General features: G+C 39.6%; 1 protein-coding gene across 4 annotated transcripts in view; it reads left to right on the plus strand.

The window, feature by feature from the left end:
- Positions 1-19,477, plus strand: part of atad1b (ATPase family AAA domain containing 1b) — a 39,474-nt gene extending 19,997 nt beyond the window's left edge. For all 4 annotated transcript variants that reach the window (XM_068002545.1, XM_068002546.1, XM_068002548.1 and 1 more), the window contains exons 5-10: positions 2,482-2,682; positions 6,325-6,431; positions 8,339-8,428; positions 11,987-12,037; positions 13,433-13,569; positions 16,044-19,477. In XM_068002545.1, the coding sequence (XP_067858646.1) occupies positions 2,482-2,682; positions 6,325-6,431; positions 8,339-8,428; positions 11,987-12,037; positions 13,433-13,569; positions 16,044-16,161 (704 nt within the window). In that variant the 3' untranslated portion in view covers positions 16,162-19,477. The remainder of the gene's footprint in view (positions 1-2,481; positions 2,683-6,324; positions 6,432-8,338; positions 8,429-11,986; positions 12,038-13,432; positions 13,570-16,043) is intronic.
- The last annotated feature ends 736 nt before the right edge of the window (positions 19,478-20,213 follow it).

Here is a 20,213-nt window from a genome sequence, read left to right on the forward strand (position 1 = left end):
TCTTTAACCTGTGTAAATGCTTTCATCCAGCAGACGCTACTTACCGAATTACTAATCACATAAGTAAAATCCATTGATGTGTATTCAGACATCCTGTCTGGATTTTGAGTTAGTGTTTTTGAAAATGTCTAGTCATTTTCTGTGCAAATTGAGATTTTACCCCATCCGCGTTGTTACTAATAAAGGAATTCAAATCCATAATCTGATATTGACAAAAATACATTTTTGTTACAGTAATACTGAACTTAAGTGATGTCACCCAGTTCACTTACCTGGATAATGTGTTGTAAAATGCTGCACTAATATAGACAATGAGTATATAAGAAAAGCCAGCTCTATGTTTGGAAGACTGAAAAGTATGTTTGGAATCAGCATGGGATCCAGTCCACGACAGAACTGATGTCATCACCACCCTTCTTTACGGATATGAATCCTGGCTTGTTACCTGTCACATTCAGTAACTCTATTAGTTCCACCTCCAACACTTGAGTTTCATTCAGTGCATCAAGTGGCAGGCCAAAATTGCCAAGTGCAAGATCCTTGAGTGTGCTAGTACCAGCAGCATTGAGGCTGCGCTGGTCAGGACATGCCACCAGCATGGAAGATTACAGATTACAAAAAGGATCCCATGCAGCAAGCTGGAACAGGGCAAGTGGAAGCAGGGTGAGCAGCAAAAGAGATAAAAGGACACACTCAAAAACAGCCTGAAGCTGTGCATTATCACAGCCAGGAATGGGGAAAGCCTCATGGCCGATCATACCAGCTGGTTAGCAGCTATACGTGGCAGTGTCAGCTGGTACAAGCATCAGCTCACAGCTTCCCTGAAGGAGAAATGGCTGGAAATACAAACAGCAGCAGGTTATTTGGCTCTGAAAAGTGTGGGAGAACTACTAGGACTCACCTATTGGCCTTAATAGTCATCAAATCTGATTCACTTTCCAATAACGGTAATCTTCAGGTACAAAGGACCAGCATCACACCTTCCAATTGTATTTCTACCAACGAGATAAATTTAATAGGATTGAAGAAAATATGTTGAATAGTGGCACCATCTACACACTTGAGAAACAGTATCGTTGCACTTGGGGCTATACACCTACTATAGCCCTGTACCCTATAGTATGCAGTGTAATCCACTTGCTTCTGGTATCATCCAGAGGGAAGCTCTGCAGTGAGGATTCTCCACAGCTCCTGCTTGGTTCCTTCAGCCATTTCACACTTAAGCGTCTAATGGTCTTCACGTTCCTCAGAGCAGTGTCCTCGGCCCAACCATCTTCAGCTGCTTCATCAATGACCTTCTCTCCATCACATGGTCAGAAATGGGGGATGTTCGCTGTTGTTTGCAGTGTTCAGTTCCATTCGCAACCGCTCAGATAACGAAGCAGTCCGTGCCCACGTGCAGCAAGACCTGGACAACATCCAGGCTTGGGCTGATAAGTGGCAAGTAACATTCGCGCTGCCAGGCAATGACCATTTCCAACAAGAGAGCGTCTAACTACCTCCCCATGACATTCAACGGCATTACCATTGCCGAATCCCCCACCATCAACATCCTGGGGGTCACCATTGACCAGAAACTTAACTGGACCAGCCACATAAATACTGTGGCTACAAGAGCAGGTCAGAGGCTGGGTATTCTGCGGTGAGTGACTCACCAAAGCCTTTCCACCATCTACAAGGCACAAGTCAGGAGTGTGATGGAATACTCTCCACTTGCCTGGATGAATGCAGCTCCAGCAACACCCTAAAAGCTCGACACCATCCAGGACAAAGCAGCCTGCTGTATTGGCACCCCATCCACCACCTTAAATATTTAATCCCTTCACCACCGGCGCACCATGGCTGCAGTGTGTACCATCTATAGGATGCACTGCAGCAACTCACCAAGGCTTCTTGGACAGCACCTCCCAAACCCGAGACCTCTCCCAGCTAGAAGGACAAGGGCAGCAGGCACATGGGAACGCCACCACCTGCACGTTCCCCTCCAAGTCACGCATCATCCTGACTTGGAAATATATCGCCGTTCCTTCGTCGTCGCTGGGTCAAAATCCTGGAACTCCCTTCCTAACAGCACGGTGGGAGAATGTTCACCACACGGACTGCAGCGGTTCAAGAAGGCGGCTCACCACCACCTTCTCGGGCAATAAATGCCGGCCTTGCCAGTGATGCCCACATCCCATGAACGAATAATAAAAAAAAAATTGCAACAATGTGGTTGGGTTGCCAACAATAGCTTCAAGTGTATCATACGGTGATTAGTCCAGCATTCTGCTCCACACAAAACTACAAATGTTCCTAATGGTCTTTGTCTCTTATTACATGTGCACACTTCTAACCTGCTACCTCAGAAATTAACTTTGGCGGGGTGAGGGGGGAGAAGGGGAAATAAAAATTGACTTTTCTTTGATACCTAGAGACATAATGTTGAAATCCTTGTTTCAGTAACTTTCAAAGATGCCATTGTTTGTGTTTCACACGCAGGTGTCCTTCTGTACGGGCCTCCAGGCTGTGGAAAAACTCTTATTGCCAAGGCCACTGCTAAAGAAGCAGGCTGTCGGTTCATTAATCTACAGCCTTCCACCTTGACTGATAAGTGGTACGGAGAATCCCAAAAACTGGCTGCAGCTGTTTTCTCGTTAGCTGTGAAACTGCAACCTGCCATCATCTTTATAGATGAAATTGGTAAGCATCTGTATTTTATGTCATTAGCATTGTGTACAAGGCCCCAACACACAATTCTAATTGCTAATATAGATTTATAACTTTCCCAGCATAATAAACACTGCTGTTACTAAATTAAAGTGTGATGTCATTCTTAACTATATTACCCTATCACCTAAATCATTCATGAACTTCACTCCCTTGCTGGCTGCCTGAACCCGCACTCCCGATTAGGAGCAGTTGGTCAGAATGCCACTACTACGATGTTATAGCTCAGCCTCTGACCTGCCATCCCTTTGAGTTGGGCAGGATTAGTAAATTTATCCTATGTTTTGCTTAAAGGAAGAGAAAAAACTAAACATATGAATAATAACATTTAGGTTAAAAATAATAATGCTGTTAATGATGGAATTATAACACAATTCTCTTTTAGATGCTGACTCTGACCCAGAGATTGGCAGCCTTAATGGTGACCATCCTTCAATCCTAAGCTACTTGACCTTTGATGTTGAGCCATGAAAGTCTCTGACTTCCTCTTGATCTTTCCCATCCATTCTTTTTATCAGCAGTTCACGCACCAGCTGGCCTGCGATCCTCTAATATGGGGGAAGCTAGATAAGTACATGAGGGAGAAAGGAATAGAAGGATATGATGGGGTGAAGTGAAGTAAAGTTGGAGGAGGCTCGTGTGGAGCATAAACATCGACCTAGAACTGTTGGGCCGAATGGCCTGTTTGTGTGCCATAAATTCTATGTAATGCCTGCAGTATCTTGTCTGTCTTTGCTCCCATAATCGCAACAGCTCTTTTTTTTGTCCCACAAGTTGAGAATTGGTTATTCGGTATATGTTGCCACCAGTTTATGTAGAACTTCTTTGCGGAGCAGGCTCGAGGGGCCGATTGGCCTACTCCTGCTCCTGCTCCTATTTCTTATGTTCTAATAAGACAACATTTCAAATTCTTCTAATCTTGTACATACCACTGCATACAGGTTCCAGGTTTGACAGATATATTAAAGCTATCAAACACCATGGCATTTCATCATCATGTGTATTGTCAGGCTACAGTATGGGTTGGTCCAGCAGTTTTTCATATTGTTAAATGAATGCTTCACTATTGCTGCTTGTCTCTTGATCACAGTAGTTCTCCTGATTGATTTTGTTGCTGAGGTAGGTGAATTGGCCAACATTTTCGGTCTGACGAGTCCCTCCACTTTTCTGACAGTTTTCAGCTTTCTGCCTCTACTTTGGTATTATTTGCTGTTGATCAATGTTTTTGTTTTCTTGGTGTTGACTTTTAGCCCATATTCCAAGCTCTTGTTGCTTATTGATTGTACCATCCGTTTTAAACCTTCAACTGACCATGTCTTTGGGACATCAGGTGTTATTCAGCAGCCTTCCATTCACCTTAACATCGTTGTTGGTGTCTATTAATACCTCACACGAGGATTTATGACTGGATCTTTTGCAGGAATGCAAAATGTACACAACTTTATCTCACCCCACGCTTGATCTTTATTTTGTTCCCAATCAGGATGATTTGTCTCTTTTTCCAACGAGTTTTAGGATGTGATCTGTGGATAATTCTCTATTTGATCAAATGCCATTTTGTAACCAATGAAGCGTGGATAGAGGTCACCCGAAGCTTCTACTACCCGCACTCTTATTACCCCCACTCTCATTGTTCGCAAACAGAAGATGTCTGGTTCTCTTGTAGAAAGGATTTTGTTCTTCAATGATTTCTTTATCAATCAAGGATCACATTCAAGCAAATGTTAATTACATGACTCACATCTCTCTATTCAGCAATTGCTGCACTCTGTTGGTATTGCAACAAAAGCGGACTGCAAAAGATCATGGGGGTTGTGCCCTGTGTCAACCTGTATAAACCGACACTCCCAAAAAACGGACACCTGCAAAAAAACAGACACTTATTGAGAGACCCAAATAACTTGCATGATAAAATATACAAGAGGCACTCTGAAACCATGGACGCTTGCAAATTATGAACTATGGACAGCCTTCAATGCACCAAGCCCTTTTACAACTTAAAATGTGGGACACACAGATCAGTGCGAGGCGGTAGTGGGTTTTGTGAAAGAAACATTTTGTGGAACAACGAGCTCTTGACCAAGCATCCGTAGAGCAGAGAAACTGCTCTATTTCTGGGATTGAATGCTTGCACGGCTCCATCTCAGGGATAGAGTGGTTTCTCTGCCTCCTGTGGATGCTGGGTAAAGGACTCTCCATTCTACTGCAAATTTTTACAATGCACACAATGATCATTTTGAAAATTAGGACACCTGCAAAAAAAGGACAGCTGATGCCAGTCTCTTAGATGTCTGTAATTTACAGGTTTCACTGTAGTTACATTTAACTTCTCAGTCCTGCATCACCAATGTGAGTTGCAACATTTCAGCACATATTGTTGTTTCAGTTTGATTGTCTTCCCAATACTTCTGCCTTGTGTTCACAGTTGCATAGCAGTTTGCGGAAGCAGAATGAGTCTCCTATGAACTGAAAGCTGTGTCCTTACGTGTGTTGTGTATGGATTAGGATGCCCAGGTTTAACAATTAACTTCTAATCGTGATATGTTGCTCACTGGAGAATGTGGGTTGTCCACCACTTTCTCCCATAATACAATAAGGCAATTATGTACAGGCTAAAACTACTTGGTCAGATTTATTTACAGGATAAATATGCAGAAATCAAAAGACACAGCAAGATACTCAAAAGCACAATACTGGAAAAATTGAAACTAGAATAAATCCACAAGGGCTCAATATACCTGTTTTGGTATGTTGTTTCGGAGTCTGATGAGCAAACAGGCCTTTTTGAATGAAATAGCTTTGTCTCTTAGTGGATCTTCAAGATGAGATGTACGTGGATGATGCAAGTTACTTTCTGAACAAAGACTTTTGTCATTTTCCCATAGACACAGCATCTGTAGTCTTCCATTTTGAATCGTGATGAGGGATGAAAGCTTCTATTTTAACTCTTGCTACTTTAAAAGCTGTATTGAATAAAGAGAAAAAAGTCCCCTGTTTGTCACTGTTATTCCCTCCTGTTTCTTTACATTTTTCATGTTACTGATGGCAAACCAGACCTCCGGTTGTGTAATGCTGTGGCTTGCTTTTGCCATCCTCAAACATGGATTTATATTGTCTTCATTTGATATCATTAACTTCATATAGTATGGTGTCATTTCTGTCCTTTGGACATGTGTTGCCAATTTTTGAACTGTTGATTCCTTTTTGACTAAACTGTCATCTTTTGCGGTTATGTTTCTCTGGTTTACTGTTTTCTTCAAAGAAGCATTCATCCATTTTTCTTTTCATCCCTTACTTTTTGTTCATCTTTGATAGTCGCCGTAATCTTGTTCAGACCTTCACTGGCTCACAACTAAATGATGCCTCAAAAATCCATGAATAAAGTCTCTGGCTAGAGATTGATCTTTACATTTATATGGGATTCAACTTCTCTGTCTTTGTGCCCCCAAAATGTTTGAGATGTCTGACTGACTGAATGACGAGGTTCCTGTGTGCTATGATACTCAGTGTGCCAGGAAAGGCTGGAGGAATTTGTCTTGATAAAGACTCCAGCACCACATCATTTTGAATATACATACTTATTTTTTATGAGGATGTTGTGTACTTATCCCTCAGATTCTTTTCTGCGCAATCGGTCCAGCTCGGATCATGAAGCTACAGCAATGATGAAAGCTCAGTTCATGAGTCTCTGGGATGGCCTTGATACAGACTTCAACTGCCAGGTGACTAAAGTATTTAATTTTAATGTTAATAAGCTGCATCTTTTTGCCACCTCCAGGCTTGACTTGTCCAGCTTGCTCCTTACTTGCTCTGTCCTGTGCTCCATCCTACACACACTCGAACTTCAAAAATTCTGCTATTCACATTTTATCTCGCACTAAGTCCTGCTCCCCAATCAATCCTGTCCTTGCCTTCCTCATTCTCCAACGCATTGAACTTATGATCCTCATCCTTATTTACAAATCCTTCTATGGTCTTGCTGCACCCTTCCTCTGTAACCTGGCCCTGTGTGCAATGCGTACCTTCTGTTCTTTCTAATTTGGCCTCCTTCGCAACCCCTCACCACCCCGCCTCCCCCCCTAACCTTTCCCATCACCAGTCCCATTATTGGTGAGTCTTTAGCCTGACCGTCTGGAAATTCCTCCCAAGCACATCCACTTTGCTACCCCTCTCCCCACTTTTGAAAAGCCTCCTCCAAACCTACCTCTATGCTTTTGGCCGTCTCCCTTAACTCTTCTACTGTGCAGCATCCATTTTTGCCTCTGAAGCACTTTGGGACATATATTAGAGATTATATAAATGCAGTGTGTTTATGATGACTTATAACATAGATTATTATACTCTTGAGCATAATGACAGAAGCAATTGGTTAGATTTGTCACATAGTTGAAATCTGTTTTCAGTAACGTTCACTGTTTGACATCATTCAGCAATAAAAGAGACTATTGGCCCCTGCTGTACAAGTCACAGGCTATAGACTACACATAATGAGTGAAAATGTTTCTCTTATTTAATCAGTGAGAATAATAACCCGAGTACTTCTGCTGTTCTCTGATCAATAATTTGCTAGCAATCATTACTTATGTTTTTTTTTGTGATCATGCTCCAATGTCAGCCACCCTTTTAAAAGTGATTTTTACTGTATCTGTTACGTTCTAATTCTCCACAAATTATTTGGTGTGTGAGTTTATAAAAGATTTATGCAGTGTTAATTTGTTTTGACATTGACAATCTGATTCTCGTCTCCCTCCTGATTTTGTTGACTCCTTGCTACAATTCCAAGGGCACCACTTGCTGTCCAGTGGCTCACCTAAGTGGTCATTATTCATCTGTGAGCCTTCAGGGTGAGTGTGGGGATATTTGACCATGGGGCTGCCACTGCCAAGCCCTACCCTAACTTCACTTGGGTATCCACAGTTGAACGTTTGCAGCAGGAGTTGCTGAATAACCATCATAGCAAAAAAACCTGGCTAATTTTCTCTCTTTTTCTTCTTCCCCCCCCCCCCCTTTCTAACTTGGGGTTCTGAGGCCAATTGTAGCACTTGTACTGCTATCTCCGGCCAGCTAACTGAATAGACCATGGATTAAATCTGGTATATTCTGGTCTGTTTGGTTGAGCTACTTATTGGGTAAACTCACTGAGCAATCTGGGAGCCCCACACATGAATTCTTTCCATTTGAATGATGCAATACTGTGATTAGGTGAATTGTTACTTTTCAATTCAACCACAAGGATGTAAGACTGCTGTTGACCATCTATCTACTGTTATTTCAACCTGTCACTAATGCAACATACTTCTGTACTCGAGTTCCTAGTTAGAGCTGTAAATTTACTTAGGATTTTTTTTCTAGGAGTGACTGAATTTTCCCTTTTTGCTATGTTATTGTACAATCTATAAAGATAATATTTAAACTGATAATTTGCTTTAGATTTCAAAGTAATTTAAGATTTTAAATACTGAGTATAAAAGCCTTTATTGATGACATTCTCCTAGTGAGCTGAACTAATTTAGCTCCTTTGGAGCTATATTTCCATTGGAGACTTGTATTTTGGAGGAGGGGTTGGAATGGCAAACTCTATGTATAGCATTAGATCTGTACTGTTTTTATTGTATCCGTGTTTTATTAGGTAATTGTGATGGGTGCCACTAACAGACCACAAGATCTGGACTCTGCCATTTTGCGAAGAATGCCAACAAGATTTCATATAAATCAGCCTGTAAGTACCCATACAGGTATAAAACCATGGGGTTAATGTTCAGGTTTAATATTTTTGTGATTATGCCGTTTAGAGGTTTCAGCATGGATTTTAAAGGTAGCGATGAGAGAGAACAGACACATTTTGGAGTGTTTTGTCAATTTGTAAAATGCAAGATGATATAATTCGGAAAAAAAAGGTTGCATTTATATAGCACCTTTATTACATTGTCAAACTATCTGAGTTGGACATAGCAAATTACCTTTGGAGTACATTGGCTGATATGTAAGGAAACTAGGAGAAAGCAATATCATCTAGAATTTGAGAAGGTGCTGATAAACAAATTGGTTTCACTATTTTATATTCTTCCTGTTCAATAAATGAACAAATCCTGTGAACCTTTGCTGAGAACCTTTCTATAAGCAAAAGGCTGCATACCTCAAGGGAGACAGGTGGCACCATGGGACCCAGATCTTAAATTCAGTCCAGATAGGTTTTGCTTCCTTTTACTTAAGTTATTTGCATTGAGACTTGGGTCCAGAGTCCTGGCTCATTGCACAAGTAGATTTAGTGGAGCTACCTTGCTTATATAGATGGCCAGCTCCTCAGATGTGGTTTTTTTTTGACTACTACTGGTTTATAACTGTCATGTATTTGAATTGGCACTGATGTGAACTAATTCTGAGATAGATCTGGTTTACAGTAGCATGAATTTGGAATGTAAGGTCAGACTTTGTCAGACATTAGGACAAACCTAACTTTAGTTTTTCCTCAACAACCATCGTATGTTGCATTCTTAAGAGTCTGAAATTTGGACATTTTCAATCAAATTTGTGGTGGATAAAAGCCCAAATTACAAAACTGCCTGTAATTTGGCACTAATTGGGCAGTCTCATTCATAGAAGCAAAAGGACGGGAATGCAATTGTCATACTGGTGCAGGAGGAGTGTTCATCTGAGCTCAGTACAAAGGCACATTGTTGGAGTAATAGAGAGAAGTCTCGAAATTGCGTTTCCATCTAATCAATGACCTGCTTTACTGGAGAGAGCATGATACAGTGTACGATGTACTCAATCACTTGCACTGGATACATAGAAGGCTAATATTTCATTTCATAGCCTACTTTTTGATGAGCGTACATAGATTGATTCCATACCGCAAATTCTCATTTTGTCTTTTGCCAAGTGCGTACGAAATGAGAATTTATGACAATATAAAAGGCCGTAGGTTCCCATTTAACTGGTCATTTATTGGATTTGTGCAGTTAGTGCTAGGCAGCAGAAGTTTTGCAGGAGTGAGAATTCACTGGCGCGAGGTATTCAAAAATGTATCTGCTACTCTGACTTGTGTCGGGTTGAACAGCAATGAATGTAGAAAACAGGATACAGTGTACAATGAATGCAGTGTGCAATGAATGTTGAAAACAGGATACAGTGCAATGAATGTAGAAAACAGGATACAGTGTACAGCACAACGCTATTAATCCATAGAACCATGGACATAGATTTATAATTAGCTAATTTTCAACCAATTTTTTAAAGGAAGTGAAAAATGCGTAAAAGTAGACACAATTTGTTTAATGGTAAGTTTTTGCATGCTTGGTATTGCAGTGATAATTCTAGAGAACAGGTCTTATTTTGGCCTAGATGGGTACCACAATTGCAGATGGGAGTTATTGGTTAATTGGTTTTGTGTCACTGATGATGCCAGTTAAGTAAGAAGCTAGTAGAGATTATGATATAGTCACAGAAATAACAGCACAGTGGGGGCAGTTGTTTGAGTATGATGTTTTGTTTAGATGGAAGAAAGTATAGATTGCCTGGACAGTATAATGAGGCAAATTAGCTTAGAACATGGCAAATGTCGGTACTGTTTGAGACAGAAGATGAATTGACAATGGTCGAAATAAATATATGATTGGATGGGTGATTAATTGAGGGTCTGGAATGTAGGGCAGCTGGATGATGATACAGGTGAAAACAATTTTGGGAAGCCTATCTGACAGTGCAAATGAGTCACTTTTTATTAGTGATACATTGTTTGAGAAAGGAATGTGAAGGTGAATTGTCTGATAAATTGTTACTGATTTATTTTGCTGTTGGCACAGATGGAACACATTGGATATATAGGGGGAGATTTTCCCCTTCTGTGTCAGAGCAAGTCAGGAAATTATGCACCCCTGCCCCTGATTTTCTGTACATTAATTTTAATGTACAGAAAAATCACAGATTGGGGGTGCGCAGTATTCTGATGTGAGTTCCCAGCGTGTGCCTGGAGACATGGAGCAGAAAATTTCCCTTGTAGTTTTGGAGAAGTTGGAAGTAGTTATAAATAAAGGCTTTAGGGAAAGTGGCAGCATGTTTGTGTTGAGGCAAGGCCTGATGACTGACCAAGACTAAGGTCAGCGGCACCCTACATGCCTGCTTCTAAATAATCACAGTGGACCATTCTTGGAGAAGCACTGAGCCCTGATGACTGCACTAAACCCTGATCCCTTCCCCAAGAGAACTCCTATACAATCTGAATGTTGCTGTGATTTGGATCAGCTTCTGACACTTGTGCAATAAATAGATTACATAGCCTTAAATAATCCTCTGCATTACCAATCCAAGTTGTTTAGATGTTGATGAGACATTATAAATAAACATAAGCTACACTTTTTTAAGCTGTTGTCATACCTTAATTATTAAAAAGGTACAATCAAAAAGAATTATTAAAACTGTAACTGAATTGGAGTTGAGATTGTTTTTGGCCACTTATTATTGAGGATGGACATGTTCCACAGGCGAGCTGCACAAAAGAGCAAGCTTACAAAAAATAAATTTTGCTTCAACACTTCAGGATTTCCCTCCCAACAAAACTGTTTTCCCAGCCCCAGGTAATAAATTCAACAATGCCTCCACTACCAAGAAAATCCTACTTCCAGAAGCATTTACACCAATAATAAATGGCACATGCTATGCAATTTCAATAAGGGTACTGAAAGGGAAAATTTGCTGATGACACCAAATATGCGGGAGGGGATTGTGATGAGATTTGTGAAAGACTGCAGGAAGACTTCGGTTGACTAGCAGGATCGGCAGATAGGTGGCCAATGCAGTTGTAGAAAAATGTGAAGGAATGCATTTTGGTAATAAGAAAAGGGAAAAGAAATACACTGTAAATAGTAAAATATAAATTCACTCACTCACCTGACGAAGGAGATAATCTCCGAAAGCTTGTGATTTTCAAATAAAACTGTTGGACTATAACCTGGTGTTGTAAGATTCCTTACAAAATATAAATAGAGTAGAGTAGCAGATACACAGGTCATTGATGGTGGCAATGCAAGTGGATAAGGCCATAAAAAGCCAAACTTTAGTTTTGTATTTAGCAACATAAAATATGAAAGTGAGGTAATGTTGAACTTCTACAAGATAGAAGGGATATAGTGTTAAGCCAACAAGGTATGGTTGAGGTAAGTTGAACCAAATATCCTTATCCTGTTCCTGTGTAACATTAAACAATAACGGTATTCTTTGTGTTGTAGTACACTTTTCCCATAATGATTAAGTAATTAATTTTGTCTTTGTTTCACAGAATATCAAGCAACGGGAATTAATCCTGGATTTAATTCTGCTAAATGAAAAGGTACGTGGCTTATAGTAAAAGGTATTAAAATTGACACTCTCTGTTTTTAGTTGGATTGCCAAAAATTTTCCAAATTTGGGTTCGGGTTTAGCTTCTTTACTCATGTACCAGATTAATTCTTGTACACATTGCCACTTGTGACATTGATGGTTTAGAAAATTATTTCTTTATTACCATCCCAGGTTGTATTTTAGGAAACAAACTTGAGAGGACTTGAAATTAAAAATATAGGACCATTACTTGACAAAAATGGCTAGCCACTGTTACAGAAGCTTCACAGTTGTTGTATCTTTATTAACATGGATGTACATTGCCGGTATTTAGTAAATAGTAGCCTGAAAAAGCTTGTGGAATCAATGAATGCCATAAACCTGTGTTGGAAGGTGCTCATTGTCACTGATTTGTGTCCTAGTCTACTTGTTCTGATGTTGGCTGTGGGAGCTCTGAACTGAGTCTTAAATAGGAGTGCATTCTGCATTTTACCCATTTGGCTCAGCTGAAGTTGAGAACTCAGTATTGGGAAACCATGGGGAAGAACCTGGTGTGGTGTATTTTTCCCAATAATGCATTGTCCGACAAATACACCTTTCCAGAAAGGGTTCGCCCCATAATTTCCCAACTATACCTGATTTCTCCAAAGTCCTTCTTGCTGTCCTCCCATTCTCCACTCCATTAGCTTCAACTTGTCCAAAAGTCAATCACCATCTCCCCATCCCTCAATAAAGGCCGCTTGCAGTTCACCTCCGTCTTCTTGGACCTACATCGGCTCCCTGTCCCTCAACACATTCAATTTAAAGTCCTTGTCCTTGTTTTCAAATCCTACTCCTCAAATCCTTTGACCTCCTCCAGCCTTGTATCTCCTCTAGATCCTTGCAGTCCTCAGACTGTGCCCTATTGTGGATCCCTAATGGCTCAAGATCATTGCGTTCAGTTTGTGTTCTACCCTGTTTGATATTCTTCAGTGATGATTCTATTTACCACAAACAAATTGCTGCCCTTTTGTCCGTCTTCAGCAGGATGTTTCACGTCTTCGTGAATTAGGTTACATTCACACCCTCACACTCCCTGTCATGCTCCCTTTTACACTCCCTTGGGATTCTGTCTGCGTATCTTGTCGATTGACCACTCACTTCTTTGTGATAGTTGTGAAGCATCTTGCATCTACCTGGTGTCTCATTTTAATATCCTCAGCTTTGATTGTAAGCTCACTGTAGAATGGTGGCACAAACAGGCATTCTGCCACTGCGTTAAGGGTGCGGTATGCCAATGTGTTCTACAACCAGACTGCCTCTGACTTCCAGTTTTTAAAAATGCATTAATTATTTTACTCCGCCAGTCAATTCGAGAATGAAATTCAAGCCAAGTCTAAAGTATATGCTGCTTGTTGTTTAACAGGTGGACAATTACGTGAACTTGAGTGAAGTTGCCAAGGAAACTCATGGTTTTTCTGGAAGTGACCTGAAAGAACTCTGTAGAGACGCTGCCATGTTTTGTGTCCGAGATTATGTAAATGCTTCTGATCAGGAGGACAGGTTTGTATAAATCAGACCTTATAAGGTGCATTTTTTTTTTAACAGTGTAGTTTCTAATTGGATCTAAATTTAAAAACAGCCAAAGGCTTTCATTCACCAAATGCATGGTGGGTATTGACTGGTCTGTATATAATGATGGGAACTTGTCTTACCAGCATTTTTGTTTTGAACTAATGTACACATCCTGTCGGACATGCCTTAAGCACCATTAGCATCCGGGCCACGAACGTTACCACAGTATTGAATCGTCATATTGTACAAAGCAAATAAAACAGGTCTTTCAGGCAGTGAATCAGTACTCTGTTTATTATTTTAAAATATTTTTAATTGACATTAATTAATTGACGTTCAAGTAGTGAATGTTCTTTGAAGCTCTCAATCTGTGCAATTTCACTAACTTGTATTCTAAGTTAATGATTTCTGGCAAAATTCTAAAGTTAATATTGAGTCCAGGATTCCTGGAACTAAGAATTTTTTTTGGCTCCTTGTGTTATTTAATAAATCATATTTCCTTTAATTCTGACAGCATTGAGGGGTTAAATAGTGCTAATTTAAAATTATTCTTGACAGGTAACAGTAAGTTTGAGCAGCATCTGTGTTTGTGTTTGATGCACACTCTCTCTTTCACTCTATCTCTTTTTCTATCTATCTCTCTTTCTCTGATGCTCAGATGCCATCTCCACTGGCATGAGTTCTGCCAGTTTTGTTAGACCACAGAGTGGAGCAATTTGCAGCAGGACAGTTGGACATTTCACCATATCACTCCTGTTTCACATAATTCTGTGATACCTCACAGTCTACAACCAGTTGCTGAGGATGGGCATGAATTTTTACACTGTTGGTTGTGCTGCCCTTCCAGCTCAGGGATAGGGGCTATTGGGGAAGGTTTGAAGTAATTGAGTGAGTGACGTTTGAAATATTGCCTCAAGGCAATTTAAAGTGACATTGGCCCAGAAATTGCTTGGAGCTGCAAACCAACACTCTATCGATTTATACTAACTCACCAATTTACCGCGGTCTTTACTGGATGCACTTCCTCTAGTAGGAAGCGGAGAAGGGCCCAATGTTAGTTCCAGTGAAGTTAGGACCCATGGGAGAAGCGAAAGAAGTGATCTCACCCCTCAACCAATCAGATTGCAGCATTTTTGGCACATTGCGAACAGTTTCTGCAAGCTGGAACATAAAATCCAGGAAGTGAAAGGTACAACGCTAAAATCATTTGTAAAAACAGTTATAGACAGCAAAATAAGAGAGGGTAAGAAATAATTGAATTAAATGAGAGAGGGAAGGAAAATTTAAAAAAAAAATGTAATTAAAAAAAAAAATTTTAATGACCAAAAGCTATTAAAATGAGTAATGAGACTCCACATTTTTAAAATTTAGTTTTTAGTTGTTTGGCAGTCATTAAAACTTACCCTGCTGTTAAAACTTAGTTTAGACCTGGAATTTTTAAGTGTACCTGTTTTGTGGCGATATTACTTACTTTCCAGCTGGGCAGATGAGTAATTTGGCGCTGATCCCTTGTTTCTACTGATTCCAGCCGGCGATATCCCTTTAATTTGAAGTTGTCATATCGCCGGTGAACCAGGAAGAGCAAGTTCCAGATTTCCGGGTTTCACTGAGCTTGTGCGAACGCCGGAACTTGCTCCTCGATTTCGGCACTAACAATGGTGAGCGCTGTTGAGCTCGTCATTATTTTAAAGCAATTTCTGGGCCACTGTTTTCCTCCGTCAAAGCCTCCTATTGGAGTTTGTTATTCATATGTTTATCTCCGTTAAAGGAGTTGTATGTCTTAATTTAGTAGTACAGTATTCTGCCACCAATGGTGTTCAAGACCATTTAACTTTTTCCTTCCGTCTCTTATTTAATTTGATTATTTCTTACCTTTTTTTTGCTGTCTAACTTTTTACAATGATTTTAATGTTGTGCCAATCTGTCATTCGAAAATTGTTTTTTTTTTAGAAGAGATATACTACTGCTACCTAACCAGATCTGCCATTTTCTGTGAGATTGGAGCTTAATAAATTTCAGCTGGTACAATCCTACCACAGATAACCTGATCCTGTTTCTCACACTCATTGTTAGTGTGAACTGCCTATAAACCCCCCCCCCCCCCCACCCCCCCAGTCCTTCACCACCCCTTTAATGATTGATAGTTGGAATTGATTTTTGTTCATATATTTTGAGAACAATTGCAATCCAATATCAGATTAGTTTAACCACAACAAGTGACTTAAACTAGAAAACTGTTCTTAATTTTTGAAATAAAAGACAAAATAAGCAGGTGTTCTGTTTGTTGCAGTAAACACAATTTTCATTAATGTAAGGGATTTGGTTGATCTCAAGCCATTTCTTATCAAAACCTTGCTCATAATGTATTCTATTTAATCTGCTCAGTACAGACTAAGCAAATGGTCCTTCATTTAATATCTTCACATCAACTGTTAATGCCCTTCTTGTGTCTGTTTTAATAGTGCTAAGGAGAAGATTCGACCCATCAAACAGCTAGACCTTCAAAAGGCAATAGAAAAGATGCGACGGTCTAAAGAAGCTACTGTTCCAAATGGCTTGATGCACCTCACTGTAGACTGAGGGTAAACTTACCTGTCCAGTTACCAGGAAGGACAAATTGAGCTGCATTTTTGCTTGGTGACTTGGCTGGATGATGGCTGTTCCTCTGCTGATGGGGGGAATTGGGGGAGCTACATTTGGGGAAAGGTGGGCTGCGGGGGGAAATGTTTTTTTTCCAAATTGTATTTCTGTACATTTAATACCACACATCAAATGTATCAACTGAACCCAACAATTCCTCGGGTCCATATTTACAGAAAACTTTATACCAATCTATTTGTGTAATTCCTATTAACTGGGACTTATGCAGATATATACTAGGATTTTCTGTGTGTTGGTTCAGATTGTGAATGCATTCGTATCATTGTTTAAGATTTAATATTGAAAGAATACTACCTGAATGATACAAACACTGGGGAAAACTCAAGTGGATTTTTAAGACACAATGAAAGTACTATACTGACTGGATGGCACTGTAATCTGCATCATTTAATAATGAATTAGAGAGTATTTAAGAGCTCTGAAAACTGAATAAATAATATGAAGAAACTATTCAAAGCGGTTTCTGACATTTGGTTGAACCATAGTTATATTTGTTTTTTAATTTAATTACAAACTAGGCTGGTTATGCTTTTTAAATGTATTTTTTATTTTATGGTTCACTGTAAATAAATGTCTAAAGTCTGTCACGTACGTTTTATATGTTCTTTATTATCTGGTTTGATGAATGGTGGGCTCCTATAAGGAGTTCGAGAATACTGACTAGCTATGTTCACTATTACTTTTAAAGAATACCTTTAAAAGGTTTGTTTATAGCATTTTGAGCCCTTGCATATGAGCACCATTTCAGAACTGAAAACCTTTCTAAGAGGGTATGTGGCTCAAGTGAACACAACATAGTTTTATATAGTTATGAAGAAAGGCTTGAAAAATTGGAAGCTTTTTTCATTGCAACAGAAAAGGGTAAGGGGGAACTATGAGGTTTTCAAAACTATAAAACTCTTTGAGAGGGTAAATAATGAAGGATTGAGTCCACTGGTTGGCTAATTGGTAACAAGGGGGCACAGGTTCACAATTATTGGAATGAAGGGATACTTAGAAGAACTTTTTTTTATATATGAGGGTTATTAGAACATGGAATGCTTTGCCACAAATGACTCTTTAGGTGGGCAATGTTACAACATTCGTAAATATGTGGAAAACGTCTAAATGGATATAGGGGAAGGGCTGGAAATCGCGTTTATCGTAGATAACTCCAGTTGAAGAACGAGCACCAACACAAGGATGATGTAATTTTAATGACTCAAAGTCTGCCATCAGCACCTTACTCGATTGGATCAAAGTGTTTAATTGAAATTTTATTTGGCAGCGGGAAACTTTCTCCGATTTCACTGTTATGTGACGCCTCAGAAATTTAAAAAAAATACAATTTAGCATGTACGACTTTAGATGCTGAGCTGTCTTTTGGCCCTCAGTAACAGTTAATAGTGTGTTGATAGTGAGCAAATCCTCACATATCGAATCATCCAGTTTCCTAAAGTCTGATTATTTCAGCATTTTCAAATTTTAGTTCTGATGGAAGAGATCAAATACGTTTTTTGGTTTAAAATGCACTTTGTTGAAATTCTGTTATAAAATTTATTGCATTTCTAGTCATTTCAATTCTGGCCTACTGCAAGTTTCTGTTGAGACTCTAGAAGCAATAACTGGTTTTGTGTATATACAGGTTAAAAGTATGTAGAATAGGTGTAGCTGGGAATGAATTCCAATGCTGTAAAGAAAATAGTGTTCAGATGGAGTCCTAAACTTCAAGAACAGTGTGACACAAAAATTAGGAATTCCTGTCTTCTATGATTTTAATGGGATAGAGTAAATCCATATTTAAAAATGGCACCAGCCAACTGTATCTCTGGTACATCTGTATGAAATATCCTTTGTTCTGTGGTAAAGCTAGTCTGTGGCTGGCCAATACACGTGATGGACTGCAGGCATTTGGCCCATATCAGCTTATTCAATGTGAATGTCTGCTCTAAATATATTTTTGGTGGTGATTCATATCTGTCTAGCTGCTGAAAACAGTTTTTTCATGGAACCCTCTGCAGGGTTACATTATATAAATTCATCTTCGTGTTGGTAGTCTAAAAATGTATTTCCTCTTCTGTCGGGTGTTAAAGGACCAGTCTGGCTTGGGAGTGTGTGAGCACTAACGAAAGGAGACATGGTTTCTAGACCATTCTCCCATCGGTTGGCTAAGGTGCTAAAACTTAATCTTTTGATTGCCTGATTGTGGCAAAAAAAAAGTTTGAGCTTCAGAGGAAAAGCTATCCTTATAATCCAGGGATCTTCTAGTGGTCTTCATTTTTTAAATGTTATGCATTCCTATTTGTAAAGGGGACTCCATTAAAAATATATATATACCATCATAAACTGTGTTTAGAAGAACTTCCTGTCAGGAGCTGTTAAAACTATGGACACTCTTTAAATAGTGTAAGTTGGATTATATTGTATAGTATTGTACTGGTCTTTCTGCTTCTGTACAGTGTGTTATCTGTAAATAAACCTGGACAGTAGTTTTAGCCTGTACAGTGGTCTAGCAGTGTAGTACTTTCTGCTCTGAGGTGGCAGGAGAACATGGTTGGTATTTCACATCTCCAATAAGCAGTTTACCACAATTCAGGGTTAATTGTTGGACCTGAGCTGCACTAATCCACACACAGCAGGAAATAAAGACGCGGGTTTTGGTTGCTGAGAGACTCAGTCTGCTTATTGAAACTTACTGGACTGTAAACAACAAGCAAAGGTGGAAGGGAAAGGTAATACAGGGAATACAACACATTGCAGTCAGTACATGTTTACAAATGAATCTTACAATTTAACAATCCTTGGCACTCATATTCGGAGAACATATCCATTTTTGTGACTTCATTTTGGACCACAGGTGGGAAATGACTAAATAGGAGATTCTGTCTGTAGGTCATCAGGCAAACTAAACATTGATGTCTAATTGGGGAAAATAGGTTGTAATAAAAAAAAATACACTTAGAAATTGTCCTGGGCTTTCCTTTGGAATTCCCCAACGTATTTCTAATACACTGAAAATTGTGAAAATGCATCTTGATTTTGTGACCACTTTGTGAATTTGAACCCTGCAGTAGAAATTTGCTGGAGAAACAGCAACGTTATACACACCAGCAGATCTTCTGTGGCATTTCTTAGTCAGTGGAAGAATGCACTGTATATTACAAAAGGATGTTATACCATGTAACCCTATATATGATACAGTAGAGCTAATCTGTGACATTGTTCTTGGAGAAAAATAAAACATTGTCTTCTGCAATTGTTTTGTTTTTTTCCTACTCTAGTTCATTCTGTCCCCCTTTCTGGGTCTTTTACTCTATTTATTTGTCTATGATTCTCACTGTATAACTCCTTCATCATCTGTTCTGTGTCTTCTATATTTCTTCCATTCTTTCTGTGGCTCTCGCATGTTCCTTTACTGATTTTTTTTTTATCGTAGGCTTAAAAAAAGGCCAGATATCAAGCTAGTGAGTAGGTAAAATACATGATGTGAGTGTGCTCGGGGGAAGCATGCAAGTTGGAGAGAAAATTGGGAATGGGATCTCAGGCTGGCAGAAAGTAGGAAGTGGCTGGGTGAGAGAAGCTGAGGAGAGAGTCGAGAGTATCGCCCAGAAGTAGCTGTGGGGAATGGGGTTAGGATCTACAGCTTTGAAATATGTGCCAGGGCTGGGAGAGAAAATAGAGTTGGGATACGCAAGAAGGTGGGCATGGAGGAGTCTGGGGTGTAGGGTCTGTCAGTATTCAGTGGTTGGAATGGTTCTGGGTGCACTGTACGGTGTTAAGATTAGGAACCCTTGAGTGTGAGCTAAGGAATTGGAGAACTGATAGGATTTGGGTTCTGATAGCATTTAGCAAAGTGAATCCTACAGTTTTTACAGCACTCCTGATGGCTATTGGGGGTTTGATAGTGATATGGTTAACAAGCAATGCAGCTAGGGGAAGTCATACCGCTGTGGCCCAGTAGCCCAGAAAGTGGTTGTGGCCATTGCAAGAGG

The sequence above is a fragment of the Heptranchias perlo genome, chromosome 21 (assembly GCF_035084215.1).
Source record: "Heptranchias perlo isolate sHepPer1 chromosome 21, sHepPer1.hap1, whole genome shotgun sequence".
Lineage (NCBI taxonomy): Eukaryota > Metazoa > Chordata > Chondrichthyes > Hexanchiformes > Hexanchidae > Heptranchias > Heptranchias perlo.